This window comes from Eucyclogobius newberryi, unplaced genomic scaffold, assembly GCF_026437365.1.
Source record: "Eucyclogobius newberryi isolate DKJ021-1_F unplaced genomic scaffold, fEucNew1.0.hap1 SCAF_1, whole genome shotgun sequence".
NCBI lineage: Eukaryota > Metazoa > Chordata > Actinopteri > Gobiiformes > Gobiidae > Eucyclogobius > Eucyclogobius newberryi.
Window position 1 is genome coordinate 12,589,209 of NW_027315723.1, and position 24,836 is coordinate 12,614,044.

At 37.6% G+C, this 24,836-nt stretch overlaps 2 protein-coding genes across 3 annotated transcripts in view; one reads left to right on the forward strand and one right to left on the reverse strand.

The window, feature by feature from the left end:
• The window catches only part of LOC140379220 (gamma-aminobutyric acid receptor subunit beta-3-like), a 115,246-nt gene that overhangs the window by 77,244 nt on the left and 13,166 nt on the right, over positions 1–24,836 (reverse strand). For both annotated transcript variants that reach the window (XM_072464174.1, XM_072464195.1), the window contains exon 2: positions 786–833. In XM_072464174.1, coding sequence (XP_072320275.1) covers positions 786–833 — 48 coding nt within the window. The remainder of the gene's footprint in view (positions 1–785; positions 834–24,836) is intronic.
• LOC140379634 (gamma-aminobutyric acid receptor subunit alpha-5-like) overlaps positions 2,998–24,836 on the forward strand; it is a 40,408-nt gene continuing 18,569 nt past the window's right edge. The window contains exons 1-7 of the mRNA XM_072464294.1: positions 2,998–3,224; positions 3,310–3,431; positions 3,763–3,844; positions 5,081–5,199; positions 10,425–10,492; positions 13,896–14,116; positions 21,208–21,290. Coding sequence (XP_072320395.1) covers positions 3,416–3,431; positions 3,763–3,844; positions 5,081–5,199; positions 10,425–10,492; positions 13,896–14,116; positions 21,208–21,290 — 589 coding nt within the window. The 5' untranslated portion in view covers positions 2,998–3,224; positions 3,310–3,415. The remainder of the gene's footprint in view (positions 3,225–3,309; positions 3,432–3,762; positions 3,845–5,080; positions 5,200–10,424; positions 10,493–13,895; positions 14,117–21,207; positions 21,291–24,836) is intronic.

Consider the following 24,836-nt stretch of genomic DNA (forward strand, 5'->3'; position numbering starts at 1 on the left):
AGAGAGAGAGAGAGAGAGAGAGAGAGAGAGAGAGAGAGAGAGAGAGAGAGAGAGAGAGAGAGAGAGAGAGAGAGAGAGAGAGAGAGAGACAACACAGGAAACACAGGAAAAGTGATATTTCTGGACTTTTATGGGTAGCTGTACAGTCCTTACACATTTGTCTTGAACTTAAACCTTAACCCAATCATTTAAAGACACAAATTCTTTAGTTGCTCTAAAATTTTCTGCTCATCTTTATTTTATCAACACTGCCCACCCCTAACCTCTAGCCTACAGACTTGAATAACGTGACCGCCATTTGAATCCTTGAAATCCATCGCTTGAGAACTTCACTTATCAACGTTGTCAATTGCATACATAAATAAAAAGGCTAGAATTAAACACTTATTCACTCTGGCAATCGGTTCTGTAGCCAATGCATTTTTTACAGTGCTCCTCGCAGCTCTAGTACCAATCCCCATCCCCTGTGTACCCTGTGAAAATGGCGGGACCCAGACAGCACGGAGCGGGGGACAGGCTGCATCTATCACCCCAGCAATCGATGCATGTGATAGATTAGCCTATTCCTCTTACGTAATGGCCCTCTTCCTTAAGTAAAACGTAACTCGGGGGGAGCATGAATTATTGAACGTATCCCCAATGCCATATGGTGGAACACCCGTGGATATGAATTGGACACAGTGCGCACACATAGGGAACATTTACGCACACCGCTGGCTCCGTTTAGGAATGTACAGTGTCACAATAAGTACATTTTAGGACATGTCATGGTTCAGACTCCTTACCTCGTGTCGTAGATGGCGTACAACTTCTTGTTTCCGTCAACAATGTTCCTGTAAAAACAAACGTGAGCGTTAAAATGACAAGAGCAGGTCATTGCACAAAGCTAAGACAGTTTGTTAGGCTTCAAACTAAACCGCCACACCAAATAGAATGTAGATTGTGTGAATGATTTTTTTAGGGGAGAGATTAAATAATAGTAGACTCTAGAGTTCCCCAAAAGCTGCTCTTTTGGAGGTGTTTTTACTTTGTTTTCCCCTTTTTGTCTGGAATACCCACTTAACTTTTTCTCTACTTACTTACTATTAGTACTATTTAGTCTTATGCTAGCTATTTTTACTTTACTTTATTTTGTTTTATTATTATTATTTTATCATCTTATTTTTATCTTTATCTTTATAATTTTATTTGATTTATCTATTTTATTTTATTTTCTTCTCCCTCCATTCCGTATTAAGATATGAGAGGAGTTTTGTTAATAAGAATTTTTTTGTTTTGTTTATAAGAGTTCTTCTATTAAGAGTTGTTTTTTTTTAAAAAACTTCCTATTATCTGTCCTTTCCCCCTGTATCTACTGTGTTGTAACAACGACATTTCCCCATGTGTGGACATTAAAGGATTGTCTTATCTTATCTCACACTTAAGAGTACCTTCCTAAATCGATTATTGGTGATTTTAACTGTAAAATTGTATAACTTTATCTTAACAGCTTCCTGCTATTATGCAACATCTTATTCAAAAGATATAGAGAATGTTTAGCTTTAAAATGTTAATCACTATAATTAAAGTCTATAGGTATAGGTTACCTGTCAACATGACAAACGTGCTCAAATCTTTTTTTTTTCAAAGTGCAGTGGCCCTTTGAAAGAAAACAGTTATAAAATTATTTTTTTTTAAACTATTACAAGCTTACACTGAAGTTGTATGGGTATTGTTTGTTCATTTAACTTCCATTAGTAATTATTTGCTTGAATTCAAATCTCCCAAATGTACGCGGGCGTAATGATGTGGCACGCTTTTGAAATGCTTTTAAACAAGTTTTAAGTCCATTTTGTGTAATTGAGTTTTAATGAAATAGGTGAACTCAAGAATTAGCTTTAAGTAAGCCAATATTTCAGTGTTTGGATATACTGTACATCACTGTCTGTTGCACCCTGTGAAACTGTAATCAATTGAAGCTTGTTTTTCTCCTTTTCTCCCTCTTCGTAGCTCGCGGTGCTGCCTGAATTTTAAAACAGTAGGTTGGCTTGAGGGCAAATATTGAAAGTCTATTTCCTTTGGGAGCCCCCACATTCTCCCCCTCTCTCTCCCTCCCTCTCCCTCCACTCACACGTTCCTTCCCTATTTCCCCCTGCATCACTCAAACACTTGTCCAAACGGTCATGCAGGCGCTGTCCACACGAGCCGAGGTGCTGAAAGCTGGGCTGCCTCGGGGGCACACCACAGCTTGAATAACGTTTGCTTCGCACGCTGTTTATACGTGTACACATGTAACAAACGCGCACACGTAACACACAAACGCAGCATCTGATTAAAACAAGTGGGGAGGTTAAAAACGCGCGCGCTAATTACTGCTGTGCCAAATGTGGAGCGCGGCTTCCCTCTTACGGCAAACTTCAGGATCAAGATAAGGATTTTTCCAAACGATTTTCCACACAGATAAACGCATGCATGTTCCGTGACATATTACATAGGCTATTAATTATTCCACTATGCGTGGGTAAAAATAATTGCCAGCAGAAACGTAAACAGACTGCATTTCACGCTAAAAATATGAATGTCTTTGAGTTCATGGATGGCATATGCATTTATCAATATTTTATCTAGACAAAATTAGCTGTCATAATCTTTAATGTATGTGTGACACACATTGTCTTAAGCCATTGTGTTCAAAGTTTATTTTAATTCACGCACATATTTTAAATCCATAAATGACCGTGATTGATATATATATATATATATATATATATATATATATATATATATATATATATATATATATATATATATATATTTTTTTTTTTATTTCTCTCTGACTCCTACAGAAACAATTTGACAATTTTCATAACTGCTTTTATGCTCTGTGCCACACGGAACAAATCATCTTTATTTTGGTGCGTAAAACCCGTCTCCACCTCCCCAACACACGCAGCCCAAATGGCACCACCTCCTTTTGTATAACGCACCAATGAGGAGCTCCTATTAACAAAATATCGGCTGCAGCACTTCGATCCGCTCGCTCACCATCTCCAGCCCCACGACGCGGACCATTGGGGGGTTAATGACAGTCTTCTACACCGTTTCGAGGCTAGATTTCTAGATCGCCTTGGCTGCGTTTGCGATGGTGCGGCAGCGGTGCCCTGACAGAGTCGAAGCAGCCAGCCAAAGCACTTGAAATGTCCATCTAGTGATTGGAGGAGAGAGGTAGAGCGAGGTAGAGAGAGGTAAGGGAGAGTTGGAAAGAGAAAGAGAGAGAGAGAGAGAGAGAGAGAGAGAGAGAGAGAGAGAGAGAGAGAGAGAGAGAGAGAGAGAGAGAGAGCGGCTAAAGACATCCGTGGAGACGACGCAAGAGACGAAGTACCGGCTGACTGAGGCGACACCCGCGCGCTTGCAAAGAACGTGCAGAAGGAACGCCATGGACACGCACTCAGGTAAAATAAATACAAATAAAACGTCGCGTCTGGGCCTCATCACAACACAAAGCAAATTTAAATAGACGTGAAATGGCGTTAAAACGAGGCTGAATGTCCAGAAATGCAATGCGCTAAATGCGTTACGATGCTTTTCCTTTACACAACACTGCAGATAACAAACAGCTGTTTTTGTAATACGCTGGGGTTGTTTCAAGAGAAATCGCCCCCGAATACGCATGTGGTTTTATTTGTCATGGTGCAGCGTGCAAAGAAAGAGTTGAAAGAGTTATTTCTGTGGCGTAGACTTTATTTTTCTGATTTTGTGCAATTCTTGTCGTCTTTTTTGCAGCTTTGCACAAGACATTTGCCCAAACCCAAGCTGTGGCAGTGTTAGTGTTGTCGTATGTTGTCATGTGTGGGTGCCAGTTAAGGTAAGAAGCAAAGTTTTGATCCCCATGTAAAGTGTGAAGTCTGTAAATCCCCTTGTCTATTCCTTTTGATTGATCGCGCTGTGTACACGTCTTAAGTGTCCGGAAGAATGCCAAAATATCTGGGTCAGAGGAGAGCTCTCCATAAAACATAGTCTTCTCTCAGGAGTGGATCAATTGACTTTTTAGACTTGGCACCAATTCAAAATCGAGATAACCTTACACTTGCATTTGTTTGACACTTGCTGCTGTGTCCAAACAGTGTAATTACAATCTCCAAGAGACCGCATCCAATTTATTTAGGCAGCAATAATAATAAAATAAAAAAAAATCAAAAGCAAGAACAAAATTTGAAACAGTTTCACCACTCTTTTGTTCTTGGATTAGATTACCGGTACTTTTGATTACTGCAGAGCAAATATCTACAATAGTTGTGGTTTTGGAGATCCAACTTTTTGCTTGATTTTGTGAAGTAAATCTCGTAATATATTTCAATTATGCAGAACGGTTAATGAAAAAGATTGATAGCCAGATATCAAGTAATACTAAACCTAGCATTTGACCTAAATACTCATTTAAACAAGGATTACTTTAAATGGTATTGATCTAGCCTGTATCATAGTATAAGACCACATGGGAATATGACAAAGAAACTACAATTATTTTTGGTTGAAATTACAAACATTGGTTGAAATTACAATCATTGTGGTATTGAGTATCAAGCGTTATCCTTAGTATCAAAGAGGAAATTCAGCAAAATACCACTAACAATTAGTTAATATTGATCATGAAATAGCTTATGGTATTTCATACGTAATGATTTGTAGTTGCTTGTTGTTCCAATCGTCACTATTCAACATCTATGTATAAATTGTTGTTGTCATCAATGCTATTATTCCTGTCTCAAATTGAATCAAGGGCGTTTTAGTGTACTGTATTCTCCGGACTATAAGTTGCACCGGAGTATAAGTCACACCAGCCCAAAAATGCATAACAGAGAAGAAAAAAACATATATAAGTTGCTAAGGAGTATGAAATGCGGTTGCAAGTGTGAAAATAACAAATTATATCACATATAAGTCGCTCCAGAGTATAAGTATATAAGTATAAATATAAGTCTAAGTCGCACCCTGGCCAAAACTATGAAAAAAGGTGTGACTTATAGTCCAGAAAATACGGTAATTTGTACATATACATAAACTCTGTATATCCTTTTTTTTTTTTTTTTTTTTCAAACAGTACAACAACTTCAGAGACACAAAAGGAGAGTAGTGGTATCGACAATAGCACTGTGTTCACGAGGATTTTGGACGGACTCCTGGATGGATACGACAACCGGTTACGACCAGGACTTGGAGGTTTGTAGCCATAGTAGCAGCAGTAGTATTATCAGTAACACAAAGAAAAAACAAGCACTTTTTGCAGTTCAAGCCATCTTTCATTATATTTATCGATTCAGTCGCATGGATTTCTGTTGTATCGTGCAACCCTTGTGTAAATAGTCAAGGCAATCTTTTATATATAGTAATTGGTGAGAAGTGACAATGGCTTAGTATGTGTTAGCATTAATCGGAACGCTCTATCTAGCCTTGACACGGGTGACGGTAAATGTGACTGACTGTGAGATGTATGGCCTTTTAGAACAAATCCAATCGATCAATAAGGCACCTCGTAGACACATTCTTTAAAGAGGTCACAGCAGGCAATCACCAACCACCCTTTTAACCCTTACGCCTCCATCGTTATGCCAAATAACTGCAGGTAATCATATCTACACCCATAAATATCTTCCTCTAAGCTTGTGACCTGAGCCTCCCTCTACACACCATTATCTGTATACGTATCTGAACTTTTACAATATTTTACGAAAGAACATTTAATTTGTTTTTGCCTCAACATTTATTTGTATTTTCAAGAGCGAAAAGCCTGAAATGCAAAGTTCTCATGTCACAATGTCCAATTTAGTGTGTTCAAGCTTTCTGGCCAGCATTGCAGCAATGATTCATGGGAAAAAGGGCAAAGAATTGACATGTGAGCAAGTCGTCCTTCCTGTAGGCACGGAAAGTAATTATATGATAAAACACATTAATATGTTAGTTAAATTAGCAGCGTTTATGGTAACTATTTGCAAATAAACACTGCAATTATTTGAGGCAAGACACTACAGGCAAAACTAATTTTGTTTTAGTTTTTTTGGATCAGTTTGCTCTCTCATATAGGCTTTCACATGGAAACAACTAAATTGTCCGGTCTGCTTCTAAAGGTGTTTTATTCTTTAATTGAATCCACTTCATCCATAGATTTCTCTGGGACATTGTAACTTCAAAGTCTGTTTGAGTCTGAGACATAAAGATCAGCCCTTAAAGCAGCGCTTGCAATCTTGGACTGAACAGGATTTTGACGGACTGCACGCAAGGATTTGTTTAGATCCAATTCCAAGCCTGATTTATTCAAGTTTTAGGTCTAAAAAAACTGAGGCGAATAAAATTTTCTGTCTGATCTAGTTTACTAAAAAACTAAATGAGATATCAAAAATCCCCTCTGTTTTTTTTGTATGCAACGTGTACCACAAGAAATGTCAACCTGTTCCTGTACATTTTTCAGCTTTAAATGCCCCAAATATGTTGAATTTGGGCCATTTTTACACATAAAATACCTTATTTTTATTTGAAAACATTACACAATTAAGAACTTGAATACATTTTTGTTCTACCGGAGAAGTTTCAAATGTGTATCTTTAAATTTAAGATGTTTCCTTTTGACCTGCACTGCCTCGCCTTAAGAAACAATACATTGTGCATTGTATAAAAAATTGTGCAAACAAATTATGCCTGTGCAGAGAACAAAATGTCCTTGTACCATTTTGTTATTATACTGAAAATGTTTTACTTGCTTCATTTATACGGCACCTGATCTGATATATTGTAGCTATGGAAACTGCCCAATAATGCACTGTATAACAACCTTTTATAACAAAATCTGACACTCTCACAGTCCCCTTAGTACAATGTAATTACAGGTTGTTAAACTGTGTTACATTGTACTTAATTAAACTCATCAAGGGTGTAAAATAAAGACTACTTTATATTGCCGAGTTGCTTTCAGAAATGCCATTTTTTTCCCCCCCAAATGTAAAACATTGGCAGATAGCGGCGTTGCAGGTAGACTTGAGGAACTCTCAGGTGAATTTGCACATGTTTGTCTGATGGTCCTGAAGATATTCGCTTTGGCCTTGTCTCGAGCACAAAAGCCATTGTGGACCTTTGTAAATCAATCTCGCCATCACCAACACGATTTGTACTGTGCTGTTTTGTTCATTCTCGCCCTGGCAACCACCGATAACCTTGGAGCCATTCATACAGACACTTTTCTCCCTCTAAAGACATTTCTGTTAAATGAAGGCAATTCCTTTTCAGTTTGCAGCAGACTCTTTCCTTACGATGCTTTTATATTCAAGATTTGTCCTTGTATTTAGGTTTTGTTTGCATTTCACGCCATTGTACACCATGTTCTGCAAATGTATCATAGGATTAGCAAACTTCTACCATTGTGTCTTGTGCTCTCTCCACTGGCTCCCCATCAAGCAGCGCATAAACTTTAAAATACTCCTCCTCACCTTCAAAGCTCTTCACCACCTTGCCCCCCCCTACCTGTCTGACCTGCTCATCCCCCACCGCCCCTCCCGAGCTCTCCGATCCTCCTCCTCTCTCACCCTGACTGCACCAACATCCCGAATCAAAACTTTTGGCGACAGAGCATTCTCCCGAACAGCACCCCGACTCTGGAACTCCCTCCCCCAACCTGTCCGCCACTCTCCCTCACTCACAACATTCAAATCCCGCCTAAAAACATACCTCTTCACCCAAGCCTATGACCTCCCCTACCCCTAGCCTCCTCTACCCCATTGCCTACACTTCTACCCCCTGTTACATCCCCATCTTTTTCTCTCTACTTCTTCTGTCTTGTTCATTTTATCTGTATATTAATGTGTATTGTACGTGTTGTCCCCCCCTGTCTGTAAATACCCCCCCCTTTTTTTATTATGTTCAGCGTCTTTGGGTCACTGAAAAGCGCTATATAAATAAAAGTTATTATTATTATTATTATTATTATTGTAATGTAGCCCCAGCAAGCATAACATTATTGCATTTCATATATCTGCATCTATAGTGCTGTGATGTGCATAACGACTTTGCCAGGGCTTTACGATTCTCTGTCTGTCTGATTGTACTTAAAACGGTTAAATTAAGACACGTAGACACAACACAGACAAAAGTTGTAGGATTTATTTATCTTTTGATCGGTCACAAAAAAAAAATCTGTATGTTTATTTTTTTTTTTTTCTAAAAACAAATATAGTTTTGGACTGAAGAAAACTGTTTATCTTTCCGAACTCTGCTCCAAATCACATGCTTTTACTGATCGAGTTGGCTGTGGACCTTTTGATTAAAAAAATGATCTATGACCATTTGAAATGATTGAATCTTGATTAAAGTTTAATTAACTGCCTAACTTTAGTAGGAATTCAAAAACTTGCAAAATGTATCAACCACTGAATATATTAACTAGTATCAGGACATACATTTTTCATCATATTTATCATAAAACATTTATCATAAAATACTTTGGTTGCTCAGAGTTGAGTAGAGTAAAATAATATTATTTATTTGTTTAGAAAATACAGAGCGATATCATTCTGGATTTTCCAGGCAAACAAATGTCCCCTATGTGGAGCAATAATGTACACCATACCTCACTTTAAATAAAGCACAGATTCTGGGATTCCCAAAGAATAGGCACAAAAACAAATTTCAGTTTCAAGCATTTCATGTTGTTTACTCTTGTCACTATATAATGTCAAAGTGTAAATACATCTACTGTAGTAAGTCACTACTACTACAAACTAAATATTAGTATGGTGTTAGAAATCTACTGGCAAAAAGTACAATTTCTTAGTATTCTCCACCTTTGTGGTTGATCCATAATGTTTGTACAATCCTGAAGATATGTATTTTGATTTAATTTAATGGTTGAATGTTAAAAATACAAATCCTTACACATCATTAATGTTAACATGAGAACAAACAGTACAGATATATTTGTGTAGTAGAGTATCATAATGTTAATGTTATTTTTGCCCCATACAAGCACATTTTTATCATGGCAGACAATGTGTCATGACAGAACCCTGTCATCACATCCTGGTAACAGTTGCTACCCTTGACGAGGAGAGGACTATAAATACAAATCTGAAAAAAATGATTCAAAATTCAGCTGCCTGCCACAGTCCAGGCATATGTCACCTCTGGGCTCAAATAAATTGATATGCATAGGAGCGATTTGTCCAGGCTTTCCCGTCACAAATACAGCAAATAAGTCTGGCTTTTCCCGTGTCGTGCACAAGATAGAAGTTTCAAGAATACTAAATACATTCTTACGCTGTCAAATTTACAAATGTGTCTCTATGCACAGCTTTAATAAGCCACGGTGCCCCAAGATCTCAAAGTGATTTATTTATGATCAGGGCTGTCGATGAAAGGTGATTCTGTTCAGAGCAAAAGTCTTTGGTGTAATTCAAAAATTTTCTTAAAGATAATTTTTAAGTTTGATCATTTCTGGAGGGTTTGTCATTTGCTTGTCTCCATGGAGATGTTCTTGCTTTCCCAGGTCATCAAAAAACACTGTCAAAATTAAAAATATAGTGTCTAAACCAGATTTAGAGAGACTTATCCATGCGTTTGTCTCCAGTAGATTAGACTACTGTAACGGCCTGCTCACTGGTCTCTCCAAACGAGCTGTAAAACAGCTGCAGTACATCCAGAACGCTGCTGCTCGGGTCCTGACTAGAACCAGGAAGTATGATCACATTAGTCCTGTTCTCAGGTCTCTGCACTGGCTCCTGTGGCTCAGAGAAGAGACTTTAAAGCAGCTCTGCTTGTGTACAAGTCTCTCCATGGCCTAGCACCAAAGTACATCTTGGACATGTTAGTGCCATATGAACCATCTGGAACGTTCTTCCTGAAGATGTGAGACAGGCCTCTACTCTGACAATGTTCAAATCCAAGCTAAAAACACTTTTGTTTAGCTGCGCATATGACTGAAAGCACTCTTCAGTGGTAGTGGTAGTGGTGGCGGCGGCGGCGGCGGCGGTAGCGGTGGTAGTAGTAGTAGTAGTAGTAGTAGTAGTAGTAGTAGTAGTAGTAGTAGTAGTAGTAGTAGTAGTAGTAGTAGTAGTAGTAGTAGTAGTATGGCCGAACTCATCAGCTCTTGGAAGCTGCCATTTCAATGCTATTATTGTCACTCCAACGTCAAATTACAGTAGATGTTATATTCATATTTAAGAATAAACAACAAAAGCTGTGCAGCTGAACAAAAGTAAACAGTCGTATACGCGGATCCAGAGCATCCAGACCTGCTCGATGCCCAATAAAGCAAAACCGAACATATTTACTTCTGTTATCCTTATAACGACTGGGTACTATCACTATCCAGCCCATAATACTACTGTTCTCTCTTCTTCGTTTGTGTATGTTATTGCCTGTTTCCTCTTCCAATCATCCTTTCGTGTCTTCTATTTTTGCAGAGAATGTCACAGAGATCAAGACCAATATTTTTGTGACAAGCTTCGGACCCGTTTCTGACACTGAGATGGTGAGTTCATACAGTGCAAATAGTGTTCATTTTCCCTGGATAGATTGTTCTAGCTGTTCAACATGTGGTACCTGGAAACTAGATATTTAACGATGTACAATACTAAAACAAAGTGATTCCATGAGTACAGAAGGTGTGCAGTGCAAAAGGAACATATCCATTGGACAAGCATTTATTTACTTTTTTCATTGACATTGTTTTAACTATACCATTATATTCTTGCTTTTTTCCCCGTGTCATGTTTTACTTATGTTCATTTGTTTCAGCTCAAGTACAGTTTTATGTGAAACATTTATAAAAGATGGGCCTAGCAAATTGTGAGCGAAAGGCAAATAATATGTCCTGATCAAATCAAGATCCGGAGATACATACATGGAAAAAGTGAATTTCCGTTCCGAATTAGTAGTAGTGCTCGTAGTAAATTAGGAACAGTAGTAATCGTAAATTAGTAGTAGTAATGTGAATTAGTAGTAGTAATTGTGAATTAGCTGCAGTAGTAGTTGTTGTAAATTAGTAGTAGTAGTGGTAGTAGTCAAGTAATCGTAGTAGTCAAGTAATCGTAGTAGTCAAGTAATCGTAGTAGTCAAGTAATCGTAGTAGTCAAGTAATCGTAGTAGTCGTAGTCGTAGTCGTAGTCGTAGTCGTAGTCGTAGTCGTAGTCGTAGTCGTAGTCGTAGTAGTAGTAGTAGTAGTAGTAGTAGTAGTAGTAGTAGTAGTAGTAGTAATAGTAATAGTAGTAATAGTAGTAGACACTTAGTAGTACCGGTAGTCAAGCAGTTGCAGATGTGATTTAATTCAGGCATAAATACATAAAATATTAGTCTCACTTATTTTGGCTAATTTCTACTAAACTTACATACCGGTATCTAATACTTTTGAAATACTTATTCACCCTTGAATCCTGCCCTGGTTGTGTCTTCTAAGTTTTTTTTAGCTGCTTTTGAGCATTAACAAACAAGACTAAATGACTGCAGCCCTAATGCAAAGTGGCTGGCCCCTTCCAACGTGATCCAAATGATTCCATTAAGTCATTCTCTTATAAACTACGCGGTGCAGAAAAAAGCTATTAATTCTTCTATTTTCATTACATTTTCCATTAGACCTCGCAGTAGCCTTGGCATACTTTGACACCGCACCGATCAGACCGGCCCGATTGTGTTAATTGATTAGAAAAGGCTATCGACGGTTTAGGAAAAGAAGGATACAAGATTGGATAGTATAGAAGGCGAGTATGTCATGATCATTTTTCAGCGGGATGCAGAAAGAGAGTTATTTATTTGAATACACACACATTTATTTGAATATGCGTCGATGTTGTAGACCGCCTCTGCGTTTCATATTGATGTGCGAATAGTAAGAAAGATGTTGCAGTTAATCCACAGGTATAGACAATAGCCTTCACATACTAGCATGGGGACAATCAAGTACATTTTGTTCATTCACCAAGGTACAAGAAGTATTTATTTTCCCCGCGAAAGTGTCATTGTTTGGCCTGGAATGTTCTGCAGTACGGCATTAAGCAGCATCTTCACAGAGACGAGGAGGTCAACTCATTTAGTCATCGAATAATCGTTAACTGGTCTAGACAGGGGCTTGAAAAAGTCAGAATCAGAAAAGAAAATCAAAAAAGTACTCATAGCCCTGGAACTTTGTCACATCCTGACCAAAAACTTAAAATGCATCATAAATGATGCAAAACATGTGTAGAGTATTTGATTGAAACAGTTTTTTGAGGATCCACTAAGATCCTCAAAAGGGTCACCTGGGTCAAATTTGATTTAAAAAATCTTTCATTATGTGACTTTTGTGTTCTAAACAAGTATTTAATTAAATGAATAAAATATTTCTAGACTAGCAAAATGATTACCGTATTTTCCGGACTATAAGTCGCACCAGCCAAAAAATGCATAATAGATAAGAAAAAAACATATATAAGTTGCACTGGAGTATGAAATGCGGTTGCAAGTGTGAAAATAACAAATAATATCACATATAAGTCGCTCCGGAGTTCAAGTTTAAGTATATAAGTATAAATATAAGTCGCACCCCGACCAAAACTATGAAAAAAGGTGCGACTTCGACTTATAGTCCGGAAAATACGGTAGTTGCAGGTCTACCTCCAGGCCATTTAAGTTACAGGTCAGATCTATGAAGAAGCGACCCCCCACTCAAAGTAACAACACTGCAAAATTCTTAAAACTTGAAAAATACACTTGATTTAGGCATAAATGTCCTTAAAATGTGTGAAATTATCTGCCAGTGCAGTAAGTGCTTATCAAGACTTCTTAAAATAAACTTAACTAATCTCACTTATTTAGAATATTTTTTTATATATATATCTTGGGTTAGATTTATGAAACTTGCAGTGAATGTATTTTTCATGGTAGCAAATTGGCAATAAAACAGCGGTAATTGAATAAAAGTACATCTCTATGGAAACAAACAAACTCCACCAGAAAAGTGACATGGTGCAGAAAATACCATGACGAAAGTCAAACCCGTATATACCAGTAATATAGATTCACTATCTTGTAAAAAATAACTGCATAGTAATATAATGTATTTGTATTATATACATGTTATATACAGGTAACAGAAATGTCTGGCTTCTGAAAAGTACAGTTTGTTCATTTTCATGCACTCAATACTTGTTCTCCTTTTGCATGAATTACAGCATCAATGTGGCGTGGCACGGAGGCTCAGCTCAGCAGAGTTTGCAAAGGCCATGGAATGAAAATGAAATGAACATACTTTTCAAAAGCTCTTTAAAACATCCTTTTTGATCTCATGTAAAAAAAAAAAAAGGATTATTTTTATCCGTAACATATGAAGAAATAAAGGCTTGACATGTTTAACTCTAATGTGATTGAATCTATGAACGGGTTTGATTTTCTGAAATGAGTGACACAAAATATTGACTTTTTTCATGACACTCTAATTTTTTTAGATGTACCTGTAATAACAATATGCAGAAGTAGTAAAGGCTGTGTTTACATACAGACCAAATAACGAATCAAATTTATGTTTGATTTAGCTGGTTTTGTTAAGGAAATCTGCGAAACAAAGGTCAAATTAATGTTGCCAAGTCAAAAATATGTTTTATTTCATTGTACTCTAGCAATCTGTTGTTGTTGTCGTCGTCGTCGTCGTCGTTGTTGTGTGAACACAGCAAAAATCTGATCTAATTACTGGATCATCTCATGATTCTGGTTATTTGATTTTTATTGCACATATAGATGTACCCTATGTTAATGTGAAATTTCACACACTAATTCTATTGAAACGTGTTTTACTTCATTACTTATATTATCATTTTTCAACAATAACCTTTTTTTTCAATAACAACAACAACAACAACAACAACCTCTTCCACAGTATAACCCTGCATTCTTCTCCCCAACAGGAGTACACCATCGACGTGTTCTTCCGCCAGAGCTGGAGAGACGAGCGTTTGCGTTTCAAGGGCCCTATGGAGATGCTCGCGCTCAACAACCTCCTGGCTAGCAACATCTGGACCCCGGATACGTTTTTCCTGAACGGCAAGAAGTCCATCGCGCACAACATGACCACTCCCAACAAGCTGCTGCGGCTCCGGGACAATGGCACTCTGCTGTACACGATGAGGTGAGCAGATGTGCAGTGATTTATGGAGCCAAACAGGTGGAGATGGGGAGATGGAGGCTGCGCTCGTGGTTACTGGGGTTATTACGCTTTCAAAAGACACAGAAGAAATTGCCTGTCTCGAGCCGTCTAGTATGATTTGTAAGGCGATTGAAAAAGTAGGCCGACAACTTGTGCTTTTGAAGTAGCGGTTTTAGTAGTAGTGGTTGGAATTGGAATTGTAGTAAAGGTAGTTAAAGTAGTAGTTGCAAGATATAGCAAATCGAGTTAAGACGGCTACAAATATGTTCTGAAATGCTTGTTATTCCTGTATTAGTTTAGCAGTTCATTTTTCAGTCTTCTCTCTTAAATGTGCTTAAAATGTGCACTTAAAACTGAACACATACTGTATATGTCGCAATTTTGATCACAATTACTGACGATACTTTGCCTATAACGTAAAATTTTAGTATACCGTACAATAGATGTATACTGGTGACTATTCATGGCAACAATATCTACAATTCTGGGACTTTTTCCCCATTTAAAATATGTAATATTCAGTTTTATATTGCTAATTATTATGGCAACAGTCCTACTGTTTCGTCATTCTGAAACACATGTATAGTTAGTATATATTTATTTAAGAAAAGGAGGAACTGTGCATGTATACAAAGGAAAATTAAGGGTTTGTCAATCGTGATAAAAATCCTCTCTAAAAATTACTAAGACGAATACAATACTAAACAAAAACAATACTAATACAAAGACATTTTAAGCAAGATGTTAAAGATTTAAACTGGTCCAAGCAATGATAGTAGTAGTAAGTATAAATATCAGTTTGGCTATAGATGCAACTACAAAATCTACTATATTTAAAATGTTTTCTCCTTAATAATAATAGTAGCTGTTGTAGTAGTAGGAGCAATAGAACGAGTAGAAGTTATTAGAAATTGTAGTAACCTTTGCTACTTTTTAAACCACTGTAAAAGCGCCATTTACCAACAGAGATACTCCCTGTGTTAACTTGTTTTTATACGAGTTTTAGACATTGAGAAAAACAATGTTGAATGAATGAACAGGGAGTGTGCGACAGTGAGAGAACACTGTCATCTAGTGGACATTTGAAGTCATAGCGCTTATTTCCTTCCAAACCAGACACGTTGCAAGTCGTGTTCACGTTTATTTCCTTTGCTCATTGACACAATATTTATCATTTAAAATGTTTAGTTGTGATTAATGTAGCTATTTATTATTCATTTTTAAACTAGCTGCATTGTGGGACGTTGTTGAAAATAATATGGATGATAAATATGTTGAGTATTGAAATCAATCCTAGACATAAAAAGTCAGTGAGTTGTGCTATAAGTACTACTAGAGCATGCAGTGACCTTTGAACCAGAGTATTAGAATAATTCGGTGCTTATCCTTTGGAGTCACGGTGGCTGTAGGACTTAGGACATAGGAACTAGGAAGGATTGTGTCACGGATCAGAGCAGTTGATACCGCCCAATGAGAAATCATAGATAGGAAGATTACACGTGAAGCAACGAAACGTGCGGCAGATGTGCTAGAATTGTATTATTTAAAGCCATCCTCGAGTGGTGAAAAATTAACACCATTGCCACAATATTCATTTTGTCCAGTAAAATATTTTAGTCATAGTTTTGTTGCTTACTAAAACTTAATGAAAACAACATAAAAAGGAACCATGAAGACTAAAACTATGGCATGTCAACTAAAATTATGACGGAAAATAGTTGTGTTTGTTGACTGATGGATATTTTTTGTTGAATATATTGAATATAATAAAACCTAAATTATTTCAATCCCAAAGCCCCAAACCAATAAACCGTCTCATGCCAGATTGATGCGAGTATCACTCTGAATTGAGTTCTACACATTTATCAATCTGGAAGGTGAATCGACCGGGACGTTAAAACAAATATTTGATTGGTCAAAGCATCACAACAGTGGAACAAGCACAGAAATAATTGTTTTTAATCCAGTTGAGGGAAAAGCACAGACATCTTTCCCGTCCTCAGATGCACAAAGCGTCTCTATGCTTCTTCCTGATCAAGTATGCTGCCCTGTGATTGGTCCAGTGATGGTTCTGGTCCAATCACAATTGAACGCAACAAGCACAAGGTGGATTCTCAAGAGTTTGTGAACTTCACAAAAATTCAAACCAGACCATGAACACACTGAATGTCCAAGGAACACGTTGTTTAATGTACTAAGACGAAATGCAATACAATTTTGTCATAGTCAAAAAAATAAATTTTCAGTGTTAAACTTCATCAATTTAGTCGACACAATTCATCTAAAAACTAGAACTAAAACTAGACTAAAACTAAAAAGAATTAGTCCTTTGACTTAAAGGCGTAATGGACGATTTTTTTTGGCCCAAATCTGAGTCTTATTTCCTAGTGGCGTGGACTGCCGATTTGTCCTGCCACGTATCAATCATAAAACGCACCTACCGCTCACCTGCAGCCGCGTGTGGCTCGTCCCCTTGAGCAGCATTGATCTATCATAATATAGTTCCCTCAGTGTACAGGACAAAATGAAGACGGAGAAAGACAGTTCGAGTTGACTCATAAGAGACGGAAATCTACGGGAGACGAGAGATGCGATGCGATCCGTCGCGCTAATAAACAAAGGCACGTGTGTGTTGTATCAGCCCTCACGGGAGAGCGCACTTCCGCCTGCGTTCTCAAATCGCCGAAAAATCGTCCATTGCACCTTTAAATATGATTTCGATTAAGTCTAAATTAACACTGCGTTGTCATAGCAATTAACAATCTGAAACACATTAATACAGTGAATGGTCAAAAGTACTCAAAATGGCACCTATAAACAGGAAGCACAGACTCTTTAAGAGTTTGTAAAGAAATGAATTAAAATTTCTATAAGTGAAGGCAACTGGGAGCATGAAGTGGAACATAATGAGATTTTCATTTTACTTTAGGAACTTTACTTTTTAAACATGCTATTAGTTATTAGAGTTATTCAATGGATTTTATGGAGACTTTTAAGGTTCTATGGTCAACACAGCACAGGTACCAGTATTGCGGGGAAAGGAACCATCTCAGAACCAAACCACAACAAAACCAGGCCTGGATCAGGACTAACCCGGTCTAAACTGAGCTAAATCATCACACCAGGTCGAAAGGAGGATATAACTCTTAGACTCTTCTTTTCTAAATGTATTCATTTACCTTTCCTGCATTATTTTCTTTATATGCATTTGGCCAAACTGTATACATAGTTAAGAGGCAATGCCTTTTCAAAATTCTCTCTTTCTAAAAATGGCGGTGGTCAGATGTGCCCAGGGCTGAGGTTTAATCTTGTGAGTGTCATTACTACTGCAGCTTAACCACAGACCGCCACGGACTTGATTTCCTGTGTGCTAATGCTAGTGCTAACACACACACAAATACACACACAAATACACACACACACACAAATACACACACACACACCATCTGGGAGGAGGATATGCACTTAACAGTACTCACTATGGCCTTCTGACTCATACATGGAGAAATGCTATAAAATGAATATAGGGCAGGTGCAGTCTGAACTGTGAGTCACTGTTTGGTTCCGTTTTGCTTTACATGGAAACAAAATTTACCATGAACTACTATTGGCCTTTGCGTGGACTAAACTACTGCTCACAAATTTGGTTGGAAGCCAAAAAATGTACCGTACTGTGATGTAAATGATGATGGTAAGTGAGACTAAAACGTACTTGGCAAAAATATGACTTCTGTACTGAACGAATAAAACTGCATTAACAAGACAACATACGTTATAGAGCACATTAATGTTCAAATCATTCAATAAGTAAGAGTAAATATCCATGGGTTTAATATTGATTAAAAAACGTGTTCCATTCAGTCTGTTCTGAAATTAACATTTTCTGACTGAAATTATCACAGACCTTCAAAAATTTGAAAAATTACTTTCAGACTTTTTTTGAAAATTGACCTTTTTGACCAACTTTGGACTAAATAACTACACATACGAGGGACAGGATGGGACATCATTTTGTGTCATTTCATTTTGGATGGAAGCTTGTACGTAGTTGTTTACCATGTGTTCCATATTTTGTGTCTTGTATGTGTTGTATTGTAAAAAAAACATTATTGTAAAAAAAACATGAAACCTATGACTACCTATATTCATAACAAGATAAAATGCATGAAAGTGTGAAATGATGTATCTTTTTTTATACTTTGGAAGCTTTTTACAAACAAACCGCTATCATACCAACATCCCTCCCGAGTAAACTACAGCCTCATCTTGAAGACGCACAATAGCTCTGCACATCACAGTGTTGCAGGTGATAACATGTTAACATAAAACATGTCTCCACACACACATCCATTTGCTCACCCTACCGCTGTTGTACCAAGTATCCACGGTAATTACTGTGTGCCTTTGAGTTTTGTGTTGAATGAAAAAAATCCTGTGAATCCATCTCCACGGATGATGTTTAACACTGCCTTTCCGCTAATATGCACCGGCTTGATTAAGTCATTATCATTACGCACACATGACTAGCTCGGCACATAACCATTGAATGAAATCGACTAGAAGATGGACATAGTTGACCGCAATTAACTCGGCCGTTTTGAAGCTTTTAGCATGTTGAATTTGACTCTCTCAAAGATGATGTCATGATGCGAAAATCCGGTTAAGCGGTTTAAATGACATTCTTTATAGTTGTTAGAGGAAAAATCTAATTCATCAATTTTATTACTAGCCTGGCTGCTTAGGAATACAAGAAAAAAGTATTGACCTATTATGAAATACCTCACCTTAATAACGACATTGTTACAGTGTGTAACTATCGAAACAGCTAAAAAGTAAAAAGGAATAAGATAAGATAATAATAATAATAAATAAATAAATGAGCGACTCCGGAAGGGAACAAGCGGTAGAAAATGGATGGATGGATGAATAATGAAATGTTTTGTGATGAATGACTTATTTCATGAGTAAATTCATGAGTAAAATAAAAATACAAAAAGCTCTATAATGGGGACTGTATATATATATATATATATATATATATGGGTTGCACGAAATATCCCAAACACTGTTGAGGTAATACAATAAAATAACTACTGATAGATTCGATTTTTGTGTGAAATAACATACAAAAAGCTTTAAGTCTAAGTCTATATATACTTAGACTTATATAAAGCAAAACTATATAACGTGTATCATTTTCAAATAAAAGCATTTAAAACAAAACCAGTACACTTATTCTAGCTTGGAATGATCCACAGTATGACATTAAACTTCTTGCATTCATTCAATTATTGGTGTTTGCTAAGAAATATCTTGAAAAACATGCCATTCTCACTGTGAATAGATCGCCTCTCCTCAGAATGGACCTGTCCCCATGGCGATAGATACGCATTAACATTCCATTTAGAAAAGCAGAAGATGGAACATTGTAAGAATTCAAGTATGCCATACATTAACACACAAATGCAGTATGATGTGCAATAGACAAGGGCGATAAAAAGATCTTTCTTTGTGGTCTGGCTCACTATTTCGATTTGATCACATTTCATGCAAACTTGGAATTTTGATATGACCTTGAAGAGGTACATTCGCTTCTTCACAATGTTCACACTTCGTTGCAATTGGTTGAATCCAACTGTCACTCACTCAGTCTTACAGAAGCAGCCCAATAGGAGGTGTGGGTGGGGAAAGGTCCATTATTAATCATCATTCTGCTTAGCCCTGATGGGAAATATATGCCTTAATAGCTACTAATACTGGTAATACCACAGTAAATAATTAATACAGTAATCTATCTTTTATTGTCTGTGCCACAATTTTAAAATATGATTTTTTTGTTTTTTTAATTACTTAAATACCATTATTTTAATAATCAAATCAGTGAAATTATTACCGATCAAACTGCACCGGAGGAGAAAAACAGCAACAAATCCAAAGCAACATACAGGCATTTGGCATTTCTGTAAAGTAAATACCACACAACCTATTCCATACAAACGTAACATGTTACTATTCATATACTCCTTAAAAATAGTCTTATTTTCCCATGATTTAGTGATTTAGTTAATATGATGCACTTGGCTAATCCCGTCGCCATGGGTGCACCTCTGGGCCCCTTGGAGCTTCCTCTGTGGCCTGATCTCCTTTGTCACGATACATTTCCTTTAACAATATAATTAAGAAAACCCAAAGGACGATTTATGTTTTCAAGCATACAAATTTCCCCCACGAGACTCAGGCTTTAGAGGCACACTTGTGTTGAACGTGTGTCAGTAAATGACTGCACTTAGTGTACTATGGAGACTTAGAGTATGTGTAGTTTCAATGTTGCCAGATGCTGCCATGTTGTTATGTTATTTATTGTGAACATTTACCTTTGAGATTTGCACGGGTAGAACAATTTGCTTCACACTTAAATCACAATAATAGAATATTCATTGGTAAAAATATAGTGAAAAGCAGTCATGTTTCACTCCTAATTCCCAAATTTGGTACTATAAAGTTGTAGTTGTAATAGCTGTAGTAATAGTTGTAGTAGAAGTAGAAGTAGTAGAATATGTATGAATCGCAGTTTGATGGCTTTAGTATTTTCAGCGTCCTGTCTCTAGGCGCCATTTTGAGGGCTTTGAGGCCTGGCCACAAAGCTAGCTTTTCATCACCGCATGGAGCTTCTTCCATCAATAAAGGACGCCAGAAATGCAGAATATTGACTGGAAATCTAGAAATACATTTTAGTTCTCCAGCAGGTGGCAGCATTCTCACTTCAAAAAAAGGTTCATGAAATATTGCACTTCCCACAAGGTTTACATAAGGATATTTTTTTCAGTTTTTACTTTATTTTTTTCATGTATTTCTTAATGCATTTTTTTATTATTTGTTTCTCCCTCTCTCCCCATGATACAATATTAATGTACATGGTAAATATTGTACAGGCATTGTTTTATGTGCACATCATTCTTTGGAAAACCTCAGATCTATAATACATTTTCCTGTATTAAAGATTCATAGTATGTCCAATGAAATTATGCAATGCGCTTTTGTGATTCTTGTTTATTGTGTTGTTGTTTTGTCAGGCTGACCATCTCGGCCGAATGCCCCATGCAGCTCGAGGACTTTCCAATGGACGCTCACGCCTGCCCTCTGAAGTTTGGGAGCTGTAAGTATGCAGAATGTCACTAAAATATTGGTAAACTTAGCAGTGATTATGCTAATGAGTTTAATAAGTCTCCCATGGTGTTAAAAGCCTCGTTCATTTTGGGTAAGATTAGCTCCAAACATGGAGCTTGAGTGGCAATGTGTAATCAAGTAAGAACAATCAGATGAATCAGAGGCAATAAACATGATCATTATAATTATATTTGATTGAGTATTTGACAGCTTACCAACACAACTAGTTTGACAAGTTTGTTTGAAATTACTTGCAATGAGTATTCAAAAGGCATTTGAAAACAATATTACATTATTGTGTCGTCAGCCTAAATAGGACAATGATACATTTGTGTTTTGATTAATGGTTAATTTCTCTGTAATTACTGGGCCCCATCTTCTCTGTCAGGAAAATTATTATCATTATTTGTTCATATTTGCCTCAGAAAGTGGTGCCATTATTCAACTCCAAAAGCGCAATTGTTGTCAGTTGAAAGGACTTTAAAGCATGACATTATTATAGTTTGTAGTACATACATTTGTGAAGTCAATCCAAAACAAATAGTAATGAGGTCCAATGTTTGTGGAAATATGTTGGAGATATTTCTTTAAACCCTGTACGCTTAGGGACATTTTCTTTATTTATTCCATTTTGTCCACCATTTTATAAAAGGGAACTCTCGAGCTGCTTAATATAATAATATGCTGTACATAAAAATAAAGCCAGTAAACCACTTATTTCCAGTCAAATCAATAAGTCTGTGAAGCATGAGGGTAAGTTTGTACTCGAAACTCACAAATTCAATATTACCCTAAAATAAAATGAAAAATTAATAGGACTTTAACATGGATTCTGCCGGGACATTTTCCCCTAAAACTGAATTTTTCAGGAAAGAGCTTCAGTTTTAAATGGGGGTCATTTTTCAGGCATATTTGGAAGAAACAAAACAGTAAATCTCACATTGAGTTACACAGGCTCCGCCCACCATCTGAGATGATGACATCATCAAATTCTAGAACAAGTGCACGATCCAAATACTGATCATTAGGGCTGGTCCAGTATGGATATTTTCATCTATATCCAATATTTGCCCTGCTGTTGTGGCAGATAAACGATAATTGCCGATAACATATCAACATCTATAGTGAGGCGTGCAAATATAAGTAAAGTATAGTAACAAATATACATGGCTACAGTTGCAGTTTTTTTCAATACTAATATTAGCACCGATAAATTGTCCACCTTTTATAGCCATCTTGAAAACCTTCCGTAAGCATTGCCCTAAACACATTATTACTTGCTAGCACTTGTAGCCTAGCGGGGACCATTATCTTGTCACTTGCTGTGGGACGTCCCGCTCGCGTTCCCCTCCTCTCTCAGGGTAAATTGGATTGGATGCAAAGTGCTTGGGTTACATGCAGACTGTGGGTGGATCACTTCTCGCTTCAGAAAAGAAAAAAAAGAGGATTAGACTCTAAATATGTGTGTCATGTGTCTGATCTGTGACTTTAAATACCCCAGGTCAGAGCATGTTACTCCACAGAGAACTCAGCTGTAGGACACACAGGCGGGACAGGGGAGGGGGTGAGGGAGGGTAAGGAGAGGTTTTAAGATTATGTCACCTTTCAGGACTGGTCATAATCCGTGTCTTGTGCTATTGCTTTTTCTTGCAAGGAATCTTAAGAATCAATGTAATGCACTATGCAAGAAAAATAAAACTGTAATGACAAAACGTGACCATTAACGATGCTTTACTCTTACCTAATGTTTCATGTAGTACATTACAGGTTCCGTTGATGCATGAATAAATATTGTGGCTCATTTTAGGTGATGAAAAAAATATATCAAATGTAGTCCAAAAAAATATAAACTAAATGAAGAAAAAAGTGTGTTCAGTCCTTGATCCTAATGATGATGGTTAGTCCTGAGTTTGACCTCAGCCTCCCCGGTGAGGTCTCTTCCAGGGTAATGGAGAGGAGGATTCGACCAATAGTTGAACCTCAGGAGGAGCAGAGTGGTTTCTCTTTACGCTCCATCGCATGCTCCAGGGTTCATGGGAGTTTGCCCAACCAGTCCACATGTGCTTTGTGGATCTTTCCCTCGGGATGTCCTTTGGGGGGGTGCTCCGGGAGTACGGGGTCCGAGGCCCTTTGTTCAGAAGCTGTGTTTGCATTGCCGGCAGTAAGTCAGACCTGTTCAAAGTGCATGTTGGTCTCCAGGGCTGCCCTTTGTCACAAGTCGCATGAATTTCTAGGTGCAGTCAGGGGTCGGATGGTGTCCGGTTTGGGGACCACAGGATCTTATCTCTGCTGTTTGCAGATGACGTTGTCCTGATGGCTCCATCAAACTTGGACCTGCAACATGCACTGGGACGGTTTCAAATGAAAACACCTCAAAAGGTCTTGGTTTTTGACCGAAAAAAGGTGGCTTGCCCTCTCCAGGAGGAGGAGTTCAAGTATGTCGGGGTCTTGTTCATGAGTGAGGGCAGGATGAAGCATGAGATTGACAGGCGGATCGTTTGCAGTGATACGGTCACTGCATCGGACTGTTGTGTATCTATGTTCCTAGCCTCACCTATGGTCATGAACTTTGGGTAATGACCGAAAGGAGATTGCGGATACAAGCGGTCGAAATGAGTTTCCTCCGCAGGGTGGCTGGGTGCTCCCTTAGAGATAGAGTGAGGAGCTCAGACACAAAGGAGGAGCTTGGAGTAGAGCCGCTGCTCCTCCACATTGAGAGGAGCGCAGGACATTTGTTCTGGACGCCTCCCTGGGCATGTCCCTCTGGAAAGAGGCCCCAGGGAAGACCCAGGACACGCTGGAGGGTCAGTGACTCTCTGTGGCCTGGGAACGCCTCAGGATCCCCTCGGAGGAGCGACCCGGCCGCAGATAAAGCGGAAGAAAATAGATGGATGATTGTTAGTTTCCTAGCACCAGCAAAATAAGATGCATTGTCCTGACACGTCACTCACCAATATAAAATGTAGTATGAAATAAATGTAATTATTTCCACCCATACTATTTATCTATTACTATTCCTGCATTTTAAATAAATGCAATACAAATTGATTCCTAAAATGTGTCAAAGTTAATTAAAAGACACCATTACTTTCTGATGGGCACATTGTACATGCATCTCTAACTTTCAAGCTGGGTGATGTATTGTACTATTAAACCTTGCTGTAAAGTTGGTCCGCTGAGTGCCAATCTAATATCCTCTGGCTCACTCGGAAGCTAATTTCAACTACTGGACACGGGGCAGGGGTATCCACAGCATGGTTACTTTTAACTTCATTTAGTCTAAGGAAAAACACTGGAAGAATGTGCAAAAGCCTAAAAAATTATAGTTCGGGGTTAAATACTGTATTTAACTGTTGAATACATAGGATTTTTGTTAAATATTTCAAAACCATTGTAAATCGGTGTCTTCTAATACAAAGTAAACCTGTTCAGATAGAATATTGATGTTAGATATTAAATTTACAAAACTTTTTTTACATTATGTTTACACTTAAATAAAAAATCAGAAAGCAGAAAAAGTTCTTCACTTTGGGTT